Here is a 12,534-nt window from a genome sequence, read left to right as displayed (position 1 = left end):
ATTAACAGCTGAGTAATGTCGATAACGCAATCATGTTGGTACTATTTTATTCCAAGATTAATTTCTTGGGCTTTTTTTAATGGTCTTGCTGATCATATTTGACTCACCTTAATTATTATGACAACTTCAGAGTCCACAAATAAAGCTTTCAACAGCAGTGCCTTAATTATTAGAATATGGATTCAATGAGCTCGCCTTACGTGACCACATGGCGGATTAAAGGCCGCAGATATTTTTACCATTTTAAGATATGTCCCATCTTCAAGATTAAAAATTAATTTTAGTTACTGTACTGAATTTAACCCAGTACATCTCTTAATATGCTAGAAAAAGAATATTTAGGACAAAACTGTTATCAAAAATGATTTTTTGGTTTTTTTAGGAAAATATATATATATATATATATATATATATATATATATATATGAATACATTTTAATTGTTAGTTTTTTTAAAAAAATAAGGAGAAAATTATGAAAATAATACGAATAAGACATTACGTAAAAATCTAAAACTACTTTTAAAAATTGTTCTTATAAATTATTAAATGCTGTTTTTGAAAATATTTTCAAATAAACTCTAAAATTTTGATTTGTTAATTCATTGAAATTGAAGAAAATATATTATTTTTGTTAGTACACTCAACATTGAATGAGATTTAGTTTATCACTAATCAATTCTTCTCTTTTCTTTTATAGGCAAATTAATGCTTATGAACGCACGATTGATAATCTCGACCCATTGGTGCATGCATGAAGGAATGTCATGGAAATACATTCTAATCATATGCTATGAGAGCGTGTTCAACTTTATGCCCCTAGAATTGTGTTACATTCTTTTTTGCTTTTGAATCCATGTTCTAATCGCTATCGGATGTTTAACTTTGGATGAAATATTGACTCTAAATACTTTTTCCCAATTATATCGAACAATAGATTACAAATAGTAGGATATCAAACTAAATCGAATAAAATAAATTGGCTCCCCATCAAAGAGGAATGAAAGTATTCAAGACTACTCATACACACATTTATTATTTTTGTTGAGTTTTTTTTTCTTTATGATTGGATAATAATTTTTGCAACAATCTAAGTGATTTTTTTAGAAGAATTAGTGATCCCACTTAATATTTCATGTTCAATACGTAAGATAAAAGAATATCAAATCTATTGCTTTGACTTAATATTTCATATTTAATAAATTAAACTTTAATAATTAATATTATCATCTCGAAATTATAAACTTGACTTAAACTTTATCTTATAGCTGAAACTAATTAATTTTAATACATCATAAAATATAAGCACGGGCCAGCCTTAAATCTTTATATTCAAACATTATATAACAATTTTTAGTATTTTTATTATAAGGGGTGAAATTTAACATTAGAATGGAATACATTTGGGCCCTCCAGCGGAACAAATCGCAAAAAATATGAGATTTGGATTAGACCAAGAGCTAAAAAAAATTATCCAGAGTTAGCATATTTTGCATGTGACATATTTGTTGGACTTAATTTATCATTCGAATAAAATTTAATACCACAAGATCACAAATTTTGACTAGATGCCCATCTCAAATAGAATGTAACATTTGGTACAAAATAAGGCTACATATTTCAACAAGATAAACATGTGAATTATTTAATTAAAATAAAATGGAAAAAAAAGAAGGAAGAAACAAACAAGAAAATGCTAGGAAATTGGCCATGTATAGATGGTGTTCGTAGGTGATAGGCTTTTCTACTTCAACCGTCACCGACTGAGATCACATTACCAAAACTTTATAATATAAATAAATTGATAATATCCAAAAGTAACAAAAATGTTTGCCCAGAAACCGGGTCGGTGTAAAGGTTAGGGCAATCGAGGTACCACGTGTCGTGTCTTCACATCTGGGCTAGGGTTTGACTGGTCAACCTACCATTTGTCCATGTACCTCTTCTCTCTTGCAAAACAGTGCTTTGTGAGAGGATTTTGGCTGTAGTTTTGTGAAGAATACAAGTTAGTATTTTATTTGGTAGTTTAATGCGGAGGGGAAATGATAAAGAAACATGGTATTGCGTGTAGGGACTGACAGAGAGAGAGAGAGAGAGAGAGTCATCTCTCTGCATTGTAATACAGCCCACTTGAGATCAGACCCCAACTTGGGAACACACACAACAGTATGGCGTATCACTGGAACTTTGATTCTCTCTTTCTCTCTCACACCCATACAAATCTCTATTTAAATACAAGCTTAGCCCACTGCTTTCTTCCATGCACTTGTCTTCTCCACTCCCCAACACCCACTACTTGTGTTTTTGTGCTCTTTCCTTTTTTATCTTCTTCTTCTTCTTCTTCTTCTTAAGAGAGAGCCACCATTGTGGTCTCTTTCCACCTCCATAAATTGTGTGTCTGACACTTCTGTTTCTCTTCACTTTCTTCTTTCTGACATTTTCTTTTCCTTCTCCTTCTTCCCATTTGTCTCGATCTCTTTGAATACTTCTCCATTTGTCTCTTGACTTCGTCTCTTCTCTAGTAATTACATTAGATTTGAGGTTATAGTGTAAGATGTCTAGCAGAAGATCACGCTCAAGGCAATCCGGAGGTTCCAGGATCACGGATGACCAGATCAATGATCTGGTTTCCAAGTTGCAACAGCTTCTTCCTGAGATTCGAGGCAGGCACTCGGACAAGGTGTGTATTTGTACACTTCTCCTTCACCCTTTAATGTTGGTTTATGTTTTGTTTTGTGAGCTCTAACTTCTCCATATATATATATGGAGAGAGAGTGTGTGTTTTGGAACCAAATAGCCGTTGTAATGATCTCTCATATTCCATTTCAGTTTGTTAAGGAGCAAAGTGGAGTTTAGAGAATAGATTTGTCAGTGATTTTAGCACAATGATCTCTATCATAAATCAATCCCATCTCACCTTGACCTTAGAAAGACCAAACCGTGAAAATGAAGGTGAATTCAAGAAGGCAGCAAATGGCTCCATCTTCTTCCCAAACGAAACTTTCCTTAAAAGGGGTTTTTTTTTTTTTTTTTTTCAGAGACTTATAAAGAAACCAACTTAGGATGAAAGCTAGAACACATTTTTCTTTCAGTCTCAACCAGAATACAGCTGAACAGTATTGTTCATTTTTCGTTAAGTGCTTTCAGGAGACTATATATATAGCTAGTTTCAGATCAAATTCAATTATTTAGTTCATTAGAGAGATGGGATTTGCTCATCAGAATTATAACTAATGAACATTTGATTAATCTTTGTGGACAGGTCTCGGCAGCTAAGGTCTTACAGGAGACATGCAACTATATTAGAAGCCTGAACAGAGAGGTTGATGACCTAAGTGAGCGATTGTCTGAGTTATTGGCAACAACAGACTCTGCCCAGGCAGCCATTATTAGGAGTCTACTTACGCAATAGGCCTTTGTCTTTCTTCTTTTGTTCTCTCCCCTTTATCTAGGGCTTGTTACCAGACCCAAAAAAGAGAGTTGCAGTTGAGTTGCAAAGCTCTGCTAAGTTAAGGAATATAATAAAAAGGGCTCAAGCGCTTAAAAAGCCTCTCATTTTCCGACATAAAAAGCCTCTCATCCTCAGTTTTAGCATATTCAAGTACTATCTTCCATCAAGCATTCCTCAACCGATCATATCCTCTAATGGATCCATAACAAAGGGTTTTAGAATTATATTACTACTTAATGGTTGCATTGAACAATATTGTTGACGATTAATACATCACATATCCCAGAAAAAAAAAAAAAATTGTTTTCAGAGCTTAATATGCCCTAAAACCCAAGAACTCAGAGCTAAATCTTGTCTTCATACAAGTGAACTAATCAGCTGCATGCTTGAGTTCTTTCTAGAACGCAACCTGTTATCGATCCATAATATCATTATCAGCTGTTTTAAACAACATTCATCATGCCTTCAATATATGCCCCTTTCTCTCAATATCAATTTGAATTTTCCTCATATTTGGCAAGTCTTCCTGGATGTGCATGTACTTCTCATTACAAATTGAAAAAGTAAGTTTAAGAACTTTTAAACTTTTGTGTATGATTGTCCCAAAACTTGTTATCTTGTCGGAGAACTCGGCTCCACTGGAATTATAAGGAACATGAACTTGGGAGTTTGGCAGCTTGACACTGGTTCAATAAAAAATAAAAAAAATTAGTCCTCTTGAAGCTTTTCATAGAGCTTATATAAAGAGAAAAGTATGTAGTATACCATCTTGAGCAGCTAGCTTAATTGCCTAACTAATGGGCCACCACCTCTACTGCTTATTAATTAATCTCCCTTTAGAACTGATCATCAGAGGAGTGACATCAAATTAAACACCACATTCTTGGAAAAGAAAGGAAGCCCTACTCTATTCTTATTTGGAAGTATGGGCATTCCTGGTTCACGCACTCACAGGAAGCACAAAAGCGGGAAGGCGATAACCAACATTGACTTTTTGCTCCACTACCATTTGTAATCCACAGAAGATAAATAATTTTAAAGAGTGCTTACTGCATGCTACTTCATGGGTGAATGACACTCCATCCCTAGCAGATACCAAATAATTGTATATAGGGCTGAAAATGATAGAGGACCACTGTAATAAATGTTGGTCATCAATCAACTTCCAGAAGTAAATGAATGGAGCTAGATATATCATATGTGTGAGAAGAAAAGACTTGTATAGTTTGACATGATTAAACCCTGAGATTCTATGAAAACCTAGAGTCTACTGCAGTCATTAATGGTATCCCTTCTTTAAACTAAGCAACTGAAATATTTAAATTTTAGTCATGGAGCATGCAACCTAGGGACATACGGCCAAAAAGATTGCATGGCAAAAAAGGAGAAAAATATAATTAATATTAACATAAATCTAAGTATATATAGATTTGTAATATGGCCTAAGTTAATTAAAATCTTGTGACTCCTTAATGAAAGGGTATAGTCTTCCTCTTCATGAAGTTTTATGTATAGGTCTCTAACAAAATCCTCATCTTTGAGAAGTACATGCTTATATTTTGATACTAATATTGATAGGTGAAAGGATTAATAGACTTAATTATTACTAAACATTTGTTATTTTATGTAAATAATATTGTAAGAATGGAAAAAAAAAAAAAAAGGCATAAACTGAATGGACAAGGGGATCGATGTTTGACAACAATTGTGAATTTATTCAGGGTTGTATACGGTAAGTTTTAGAAGTTTGTATTGCTCCTCCTAATATTAATAGTGGGGATAAACAAAAGCTACTTAGACTGTGAAAAGACTTGACAGAGTTGGCTCAGTGCAAAATCTATGAAAACAAAGGCAATTCAAGAAGAAAGGGAATGTAGTTCCTTCCCATAAATATTTAAGCTATGTTTAGTTCTTAAAAAATTTGAAGAAAAATGTAAGGAAAAAATAAAGAGGAAAATTAAAAGTAAAAAAAAAGGTTTAAAATCAAAAAATTATTTTTATATTCTTCTTCAAACTTATTTTTCTTATTTCTCTCTATTATATAAAGATTAAATAATTTTAAAATATTTAAAATTTTAATTATATTTAATTTTCTTTGATATTTTTCGCAATAAAATCAAATAAGATAAAAACTTTTTTTTTTTTTCTCAGTACTTTTCAAGAATCAAACCTAACTTTCGTGTTTTGAAAGATAGTAAGGTTTGTTAAAGCCTACGAAAGATTTGAAAGCAAATGAAAACCAAGTCAACTCTCCATGTGAGAAAGGTTTCCTTTTAACCTGAAAAATCACTCATGAATCTTAATTTGTTTCGAATTGACGATCTTCCTACTTGTATCATGTAAGATGCATGATAGCACACAAGTTTTCCTCTATATACATACCGAATTCTTGTGCCAAACTTCATTTGAATTTTTTTTTTTTTGTTAATTAGTTTTAATCCAATATTTTTGTACATTACGTGATTCAAAGGGAAGATAATGTGAAACGCATAAGAAGAATTCTTCCAAATCATGAGTTCACCAAATGGAAGCATGTTGTCAAGTGTTAATCAGATTGGCATATATCATTGGTCATTCTCCAACTGCCGTAGTTTAGCCCATGGTTTTACAATGCAGTAAGGATAAGTTAATTGCTGCTATATTTAATTTTCTTCTATAGCATACAATTCTAGCCACAATTTAATTTAATCGATTCAAATCATCGATTAATGAAAACATGTCCTCATTCATAAGTCATTGGAGAAAAGATTTGCGGTTGCTATCACTCCCTTTCTACTTGGACCAGATTAATTAGTGTGGATGTATTGCTGATGCTTGCAATTGGGGCTTGTTTAAACCACAAAAGTAAGGTCAATTCCATCTTAGTAAGGGGGGCTGATCTCTACCATCTTCGTAAGAAGCTAGTTTTATACGTAGCTGTAAACTCAGCCCATGGTTTTGGCTCCCTGTTTATGGCTTATGGATTAGGATCCTTGCTGTCACAGTAGAGGTTTTGGAAGCAGTGTTGTCAAGTTGATGAAATAAAACAAACTCAACTTCATGCATGCATGCAAGACTGCAAGTAGCTGTCCATTTCTGAGACTAGCTGCTAGGTATATGGTAGAAAGTTAAGCAGATTCTACATGATAAGGTAAGAGGTCTCACTCCATCGTGCGTTGATTCCTCGTATCTTTTGCATGGCACATTAGAAAGTTACACATGGACACCAACACCTTTCAAATAGTAAATAATAATAATAATAATAATAACTAATGGGATGGCTGCTGTGGAGCAAAATTTTTGGATACAGTTCCATGGACATTACAAAATTAAGGGCATAAGAAATGGACAAAGGGAGAATTGGAAAAAGGATGAGAAAATTGAGAGATGAGAGATGTCTATGGAAAACTCAACTTGCTTCGTAGGTGAAGAGTAAGACAAATTGGCAGGTGAAAGGATTGTGTAGGGGGTAGGGCGGGCTACCAAACCAGCTAGAATATTAATTTCAACGAAGTAGATGAAGGGTTGCTTTAGGTTGGGTAGTCTTGTGTTGAGTGTGCAGTAGGTTTGGTAACGATTTTCGAAAATAGTTTTTTAATTTCATTTAAAAAATAAAATTAGAAAACATCTTTAAGAATACATCAAATAATTTTCAAATCTTAAAAATAGAAGATAAAGCACTTGTTTGATAATTATTTTTTAAAATAATTTTTTATCCTTCGAAACAAAAAATATAGTTTAATAGTCTAAAACTATTTTATATTTTCAATTTATTCTTAAGAATAAAAAAAAATAAGATATTTTTAAAGAATATTTTTTAAGTGTTTTTTGTTATTTTCATTTGCTTTTTAGGAACTGTTTAAAAAAAAATTATATAAATATGTAGAATAATTAAAAATAAAATATTATATATAAAAATTATTTTAAAAATATTAAAAACAAGTTAAAAAACAAATTAAAAACATTTGAAGTTTCCGATGTACTTTTATTTTACAAAAATCAAAGAACAAAATTTTAAAATCAATTTTTCAGAATTGTTTTAAAAAACAGTTATCAAACAAACCCAAAGTATTTTTAAAAAAATATTTTTTAGTTGTTTTTATTTTATTTTCTAAGATTTATTATAAAAATTAAAAATGCATAATTAAAAATAAAATGTTATATATATAAATTATTTTTAAAAAATATAGAAAACTAATTAAAAACATTTATTTTTACAAAACAAATTAGAAAACAGTTTTCAAAAACTATTTTTTAGAATTATTTTCGTAAATAGTTACTAAGGTGATAGGATTTGATTAAGCTTTTTAAAACAATTATTGAAAAATAGTTTTTGAGAGGTGGTTTTCAAAAACAATTTATTGACATTAATTTTTTAAAATAAAGGTTAGTTTGAAAATATTTATATTGTTCTTATATTGTTTTTTATATTTTCAAATATATTTTTTGAAATTTTGTTAAAAAAATGTTTTTTTTTATAAATATTATTAAAATATAATTATTTAATAAATAAATAAATACTTTTCATCACTTCCCTTAGAAGTCATATCCTTGAAAGACCGAGTTAATTTTTTTTTTTGTAATACACATTGACTCATTGCCTTTATTGTGTACTATGAGAATACCCACTTTCATCAAATCAGTTAATAACTTGGCAAGGCTCCGGGGTGGAAGGGGCCTAGACGCTCTAATAAGTGAAGACTAGCCTTTTCACTAGTCTTTCCCTTTCATCTTATAGCAAAGAGTCAAAGATCATATCATGTCTACTATTACTATTAAAAAACCCTCCTCCTCATATAAAGATAAAGTCATTAGTGTCACAACTTCCTTTCTTAATCCCAATCGTGACATAATCCCATATCTGATAATCAATCTAGTTCGATTCACTTCACGTGCAAAGAATATTCAAAATCTCATTCTTATTAAAGAATTTCATATTCTTTAACAACCCCTTCTTTTATAAGTGCGAGTTTACTTTTTTACATTAAACTTATCTTTTGAAAAAATAAGTTTATTTTTATATTAAACTCATCTTTTTAAAAGATGAATTTTACTTGAAATGCAAAAATATCATAATTTTAAAATTATTTTTTATATTACGATTTTTTTTTTAAAAATGCACCATGACAAAAAGCCCGTTAAAAATGTTAACTTCATCTATTATCCATTTGACTATTGGTTTTCCATCCTTTTGGAACATTGAAATTAAAGTCTACATCTTTATTTGTAATATTAGAATGACTTTGTATAGTGCTTCTTTCAAATGATGTCTAAAAATTGGCCAGAGAAATATTTTTTTTTTTTTAAAAAAAGAAAATGATTTTATCATGTTTTATTTAATATTAAAAAATATAATTAAAACTAATTAAAATATTATATATTTTAAAATTATTCATTGTTTTTACATAGAAGAGGAAAAATGAATAAAACAATTTGTAAAAAATATATTAAAAAATTATTAATTTTAAATCTATTTATTATTATTATTTTTATTTGATATTTTCCTCCAAATTTCCAAAAACCAAATATAGAGTTAATTTCTTAATTAATCTCTTTTACCATATTGTTTCACTCAAAGGTAGGTAGTGTAATAGATAAACATGCTTTCAAAACATCAAATAATATCTTGTTGAGAAGGATACCAACCTCAAGACAGCAATGGGAGCTGGTCATATATACTTATATCCCATTGGAGCATTGCTTATTTTCAATGGCAAATGCCATCCATTCATTCAATGAAGAACCTCATAATTTATATACCAAAACAAACTAGAAGGAAAATAAAAAGAAAAAATAAAGGCCCACTGGCCCAGCAGCTTAATCCAATTGACGTATGTGAGCTGTGCCCTCTTGAGCAGAGCCCATGTGGTCCAGCCCAAACCCCATTTGGAACAAGCCCGAATCAGAGCCGCCATAGCAGGGGTTCTATAAACTCAAGATTACATTTTTGAAACTATTCCTTGCCTGTACTTGTATTTCATGATACTTGAATTCAAGTGAAAGTTTACTGTGGGAAGAGGCTTCTAGAGCAGAAATCAAGACCAACCCATTCAGTATGGCTTGAGAGAGATCTTCAAGCCAACTGCCCATATCCTTCTTCTTACTCTTTGGTTTCTTTAGTTCCTTTTTACACCATGCACAAGCACGACTGCCTCCATCCATGCCAGTGTGGGTGATGGACCCCATACACTGAGAAAGGAATTTAAGTATAGGTGTCGGTCCGACTCCAAGAAAATTTTGGACGACCCTCAACACAAGTTTTGAAAAATGGTGTGATGTTTGGATTTTGGGGGCATTTATGCATGTAATCTATAACTATAAGGGTTGTCCCTGGCCAATTCTTATTGGTACATTACGTTTCTTATACTACCAAACAAACAAATAGAGCCGCAACCGTTTTCGAAAACAATTTTCTATTTCCTGAATGCCAAATATAATAATAATGTTGTCCCCATATTATCCCTTTGCTTCCATCGAGGAGACCAATTACAAGTTAGGACAATGGCATTTTGATGGATATGAAAAAATTTTCATGGGATTTAAGTTTAAGGGTGTAGATAAAAAAAATTGACTAAGTGTTTGATAAAATTTAATACTTATTATTTAACGATTTAAACAATTTTAAATTAAATGATACTTAAATTATTAATTTAAAATTCATTACTTAATTTTTATTTTAAATATTAAGATTATTTTATAAAATTAATTTAAAATTTATTATAAATCATCAAATTGACATATTTATTCTTATAAATTATAATTAAAGCAAATGAAATTGAGTAACAATATAAATCGTAGAGTAATAAAAAACATTGTGAAAATAATTAAAACAAATGAAGGTAAAAAAAATAAAAATGAAATTATGGACTTAAAATTTAAGTCATTGTTTTACTTATTATTTATTAAGTTGTTTTTTACTTTAAGTCATACTATTAAGTTATTTTATTAAATATACTTAATTTACTTAACTTAAATTAAGTTATTTTAGTTTATTAAATTGGTTTATTAATTTTGCAAAGTACATTACTTAAATACCACACCTTTAGCCTATATTATGAATCCACTTGTAATTTCAAGCACATTAATTTCCACCCCCACTTATGAATCTTTTGGGATTTCCTCCTTAGAGAACCAACATTATTATTGATATGTGGGGCAGATCCAAATGTTACAAGTTACCAAATAATGGCTAGACAAATATTGCACTAAAAAAAATCCCATCATTAATATTATATCCAGAACTAATTAATTAGTTGGGTAAAATTATGGTTGCTAAAATGGCCTTTAATTGCCTGCATCTAAATCATATCTGGCCACCATAATTTGAAAGAATCCAAATCAGTCCACTTTAATATGTGTGAAATTAATAAAATTATCTATTGGCAATGCTTAAAAATTAAGGATTTATTTGGAAACTGGTTTTTGAAAACAATTTTATATTCTCTAAAATAAAAAATATAAAAAATATGATTTACAATAAAAAAAATGTTAATAGTTTTTTATTCTTAAAAATATAAAACTGAATGCTTTTAAAAAACATATTGTTTTCTATTATTTTTACCTATTTTTTAAGAAATAATTATACAAATATGTAAAATAATTACAAATAAAATATTAGATATAAAAATTATTTTTAAAAATATTAAAATAGATTAAAAACATATTAAATTTTCAAATAAATTTTTATTCTAATAAATAATAGAATAATTTTCAAAAAATATTCTCAAGAAACTATTTTTTAAAATCATTTTTGAAAATAGATACCAAACATGCCTTAATATTTGGAATTTAAAAGCACCCATCTAATGTAATTCATTTGGTTGTAATTAAAATTTTTTAATGATGCTTAATTTTAATATTAAACACACCCACACATCATGTCTCATGTGGAACCCACCTTTTTTTCTGATACAAACACCCCGTTGTTTTATGGCAGCTGCATAGTCAAAAGTATTCCTCTCCACAGCCAAACTAAGTGCTAAAAAATTCAGCCTCACCAGGGTAAAATCGTCTTATCAATATGATAGCAACGGCTCCCAGCGGAGAAAATTAAGTGAAAACATGCACACCATTTTAGTCCTCACAATTACAACTAAACCCCGCTAAAACGTACGTTCCCCAGGGGTATTTTGGTAAATTAAGTTCCGTACTCATATTTTCCCTTCATCCCTCTCGCTCTCAATATCTGCTGTAGATTTGAAAAAGGCTTCGTGTTCTTCGTCTCTCCTACAAAGAGGTGTGGTGTGAGAAGAATCCCTCAGAAGAAAGAGTTGAAAACTCGAAACCTCATTGGTTGACAGATTAGAAGTAGGGGATAATCACAATGGGCAACTGCTTCAAGGCTCGTGCAAAAGCTAACGGCCATGAGAACGCTGTCGCCAACCCTGCAGGTATTGTTTCTGTTCGTCTTCTTTACCGCATGCAGTCATATATCTTATGTTTTTAGGGTTTATCCAGGTTCAAAAATGTGTTATCTTTGTGAATTCTGATGGCTATGCGTTTCTTTTCCTTTTAAAAAGATTTTCCTCCTGGAATTTGCAGCAAAATGAGAAATTTTTTAAGAGTTTAACCTGATGCAAAAGTGGGAATTCTTGGTGGCTGTGAGGTTTCATCGTCCTTTTTTTTTTCGTTCAAAGGTTTTGATAGGGTTGAGAAATGAGAACTATTTGTGGGTTTTTTCTGTTTTTACCAGGGAGGGTTTCGATCTCTCGTTTTCATGCATCAAAGCAAGAGCGGTGGATAGTGTTCTTTTCTTTTTCTCTCTCTTCTCTCTCTCTCTTTTTTCCTTCCATTTTTGTGGTTGGTCTTAATGATTTCTTTTCACTCAATAGCTTCTCATTGCACTGAGTTTGATTGCTTTGCTCACTGTGCTTTCTTTCTTTTAGTTCATAATTCAGCATAGAAATCTAAGTCAGATTTGAATTCTAAAGTTGTGGGTATTCTACACTAATTTATGGACATTGTTAGGATTGTGTAAGCTTGCTTTTGTATGTTGCCTTCTTTGTTAACTTCATTTGTAGGTGTTGATCTCTACATTCAAAAGTAGATATGAAGATGGATTTCTTGCTAGTTTTGATGGATTGGTTGCTACTAGCAAATTACTTTC

At 30.5% G+C, this 12,534-nt stretch overlaps 1 protein-coding gene across 1 annotated transcript; it reads left to right on the top strand.

Moving 5' to 3' along the window:
• Positions 1-2,123: 2,123 nt before the first annotated feature.
• Positions 2,124-3,569, top strand: LOC100248549 (transcription factor PRE3). Its single transcript, XM_002274804.5, has 2 exons — positions 2,124-2,678; positions 3,261-3,569. The coding sequence occupies exons 1-2, from the start codon at positions 2,553-2,555 to the stop codon at positions 3,408-3,410; spliced, it is 276 nt and encodes a 91-aa protein (XP_002274840.1). The 5' UTR covers positions 2,124-2,552; the 3' UTR covers positions 3,411-3,569.
• The last annotated feature ends 8,965 nt before the right edge of the window (positions 3,570-12,534 follow it).

This window comes from Vitis vinifera, chromosome 17 (assembly GCF_030704535.1).
Source record: "Vitis vinifera cultivar Pinot Noir 40024 chromosome 17, ASM3070453v1".
Taxonomy (NCBI): Eukaryota; Viridiplantae; Streptophyta; class Magnoliopsida; order Vitales; family Vitaceae; genus Vitis; species Vitis vinifera.
Note: the sequence above shows the minus strand (reverse complement) of the source record. Positions and strands in the feature narration are given on the sequence as shown.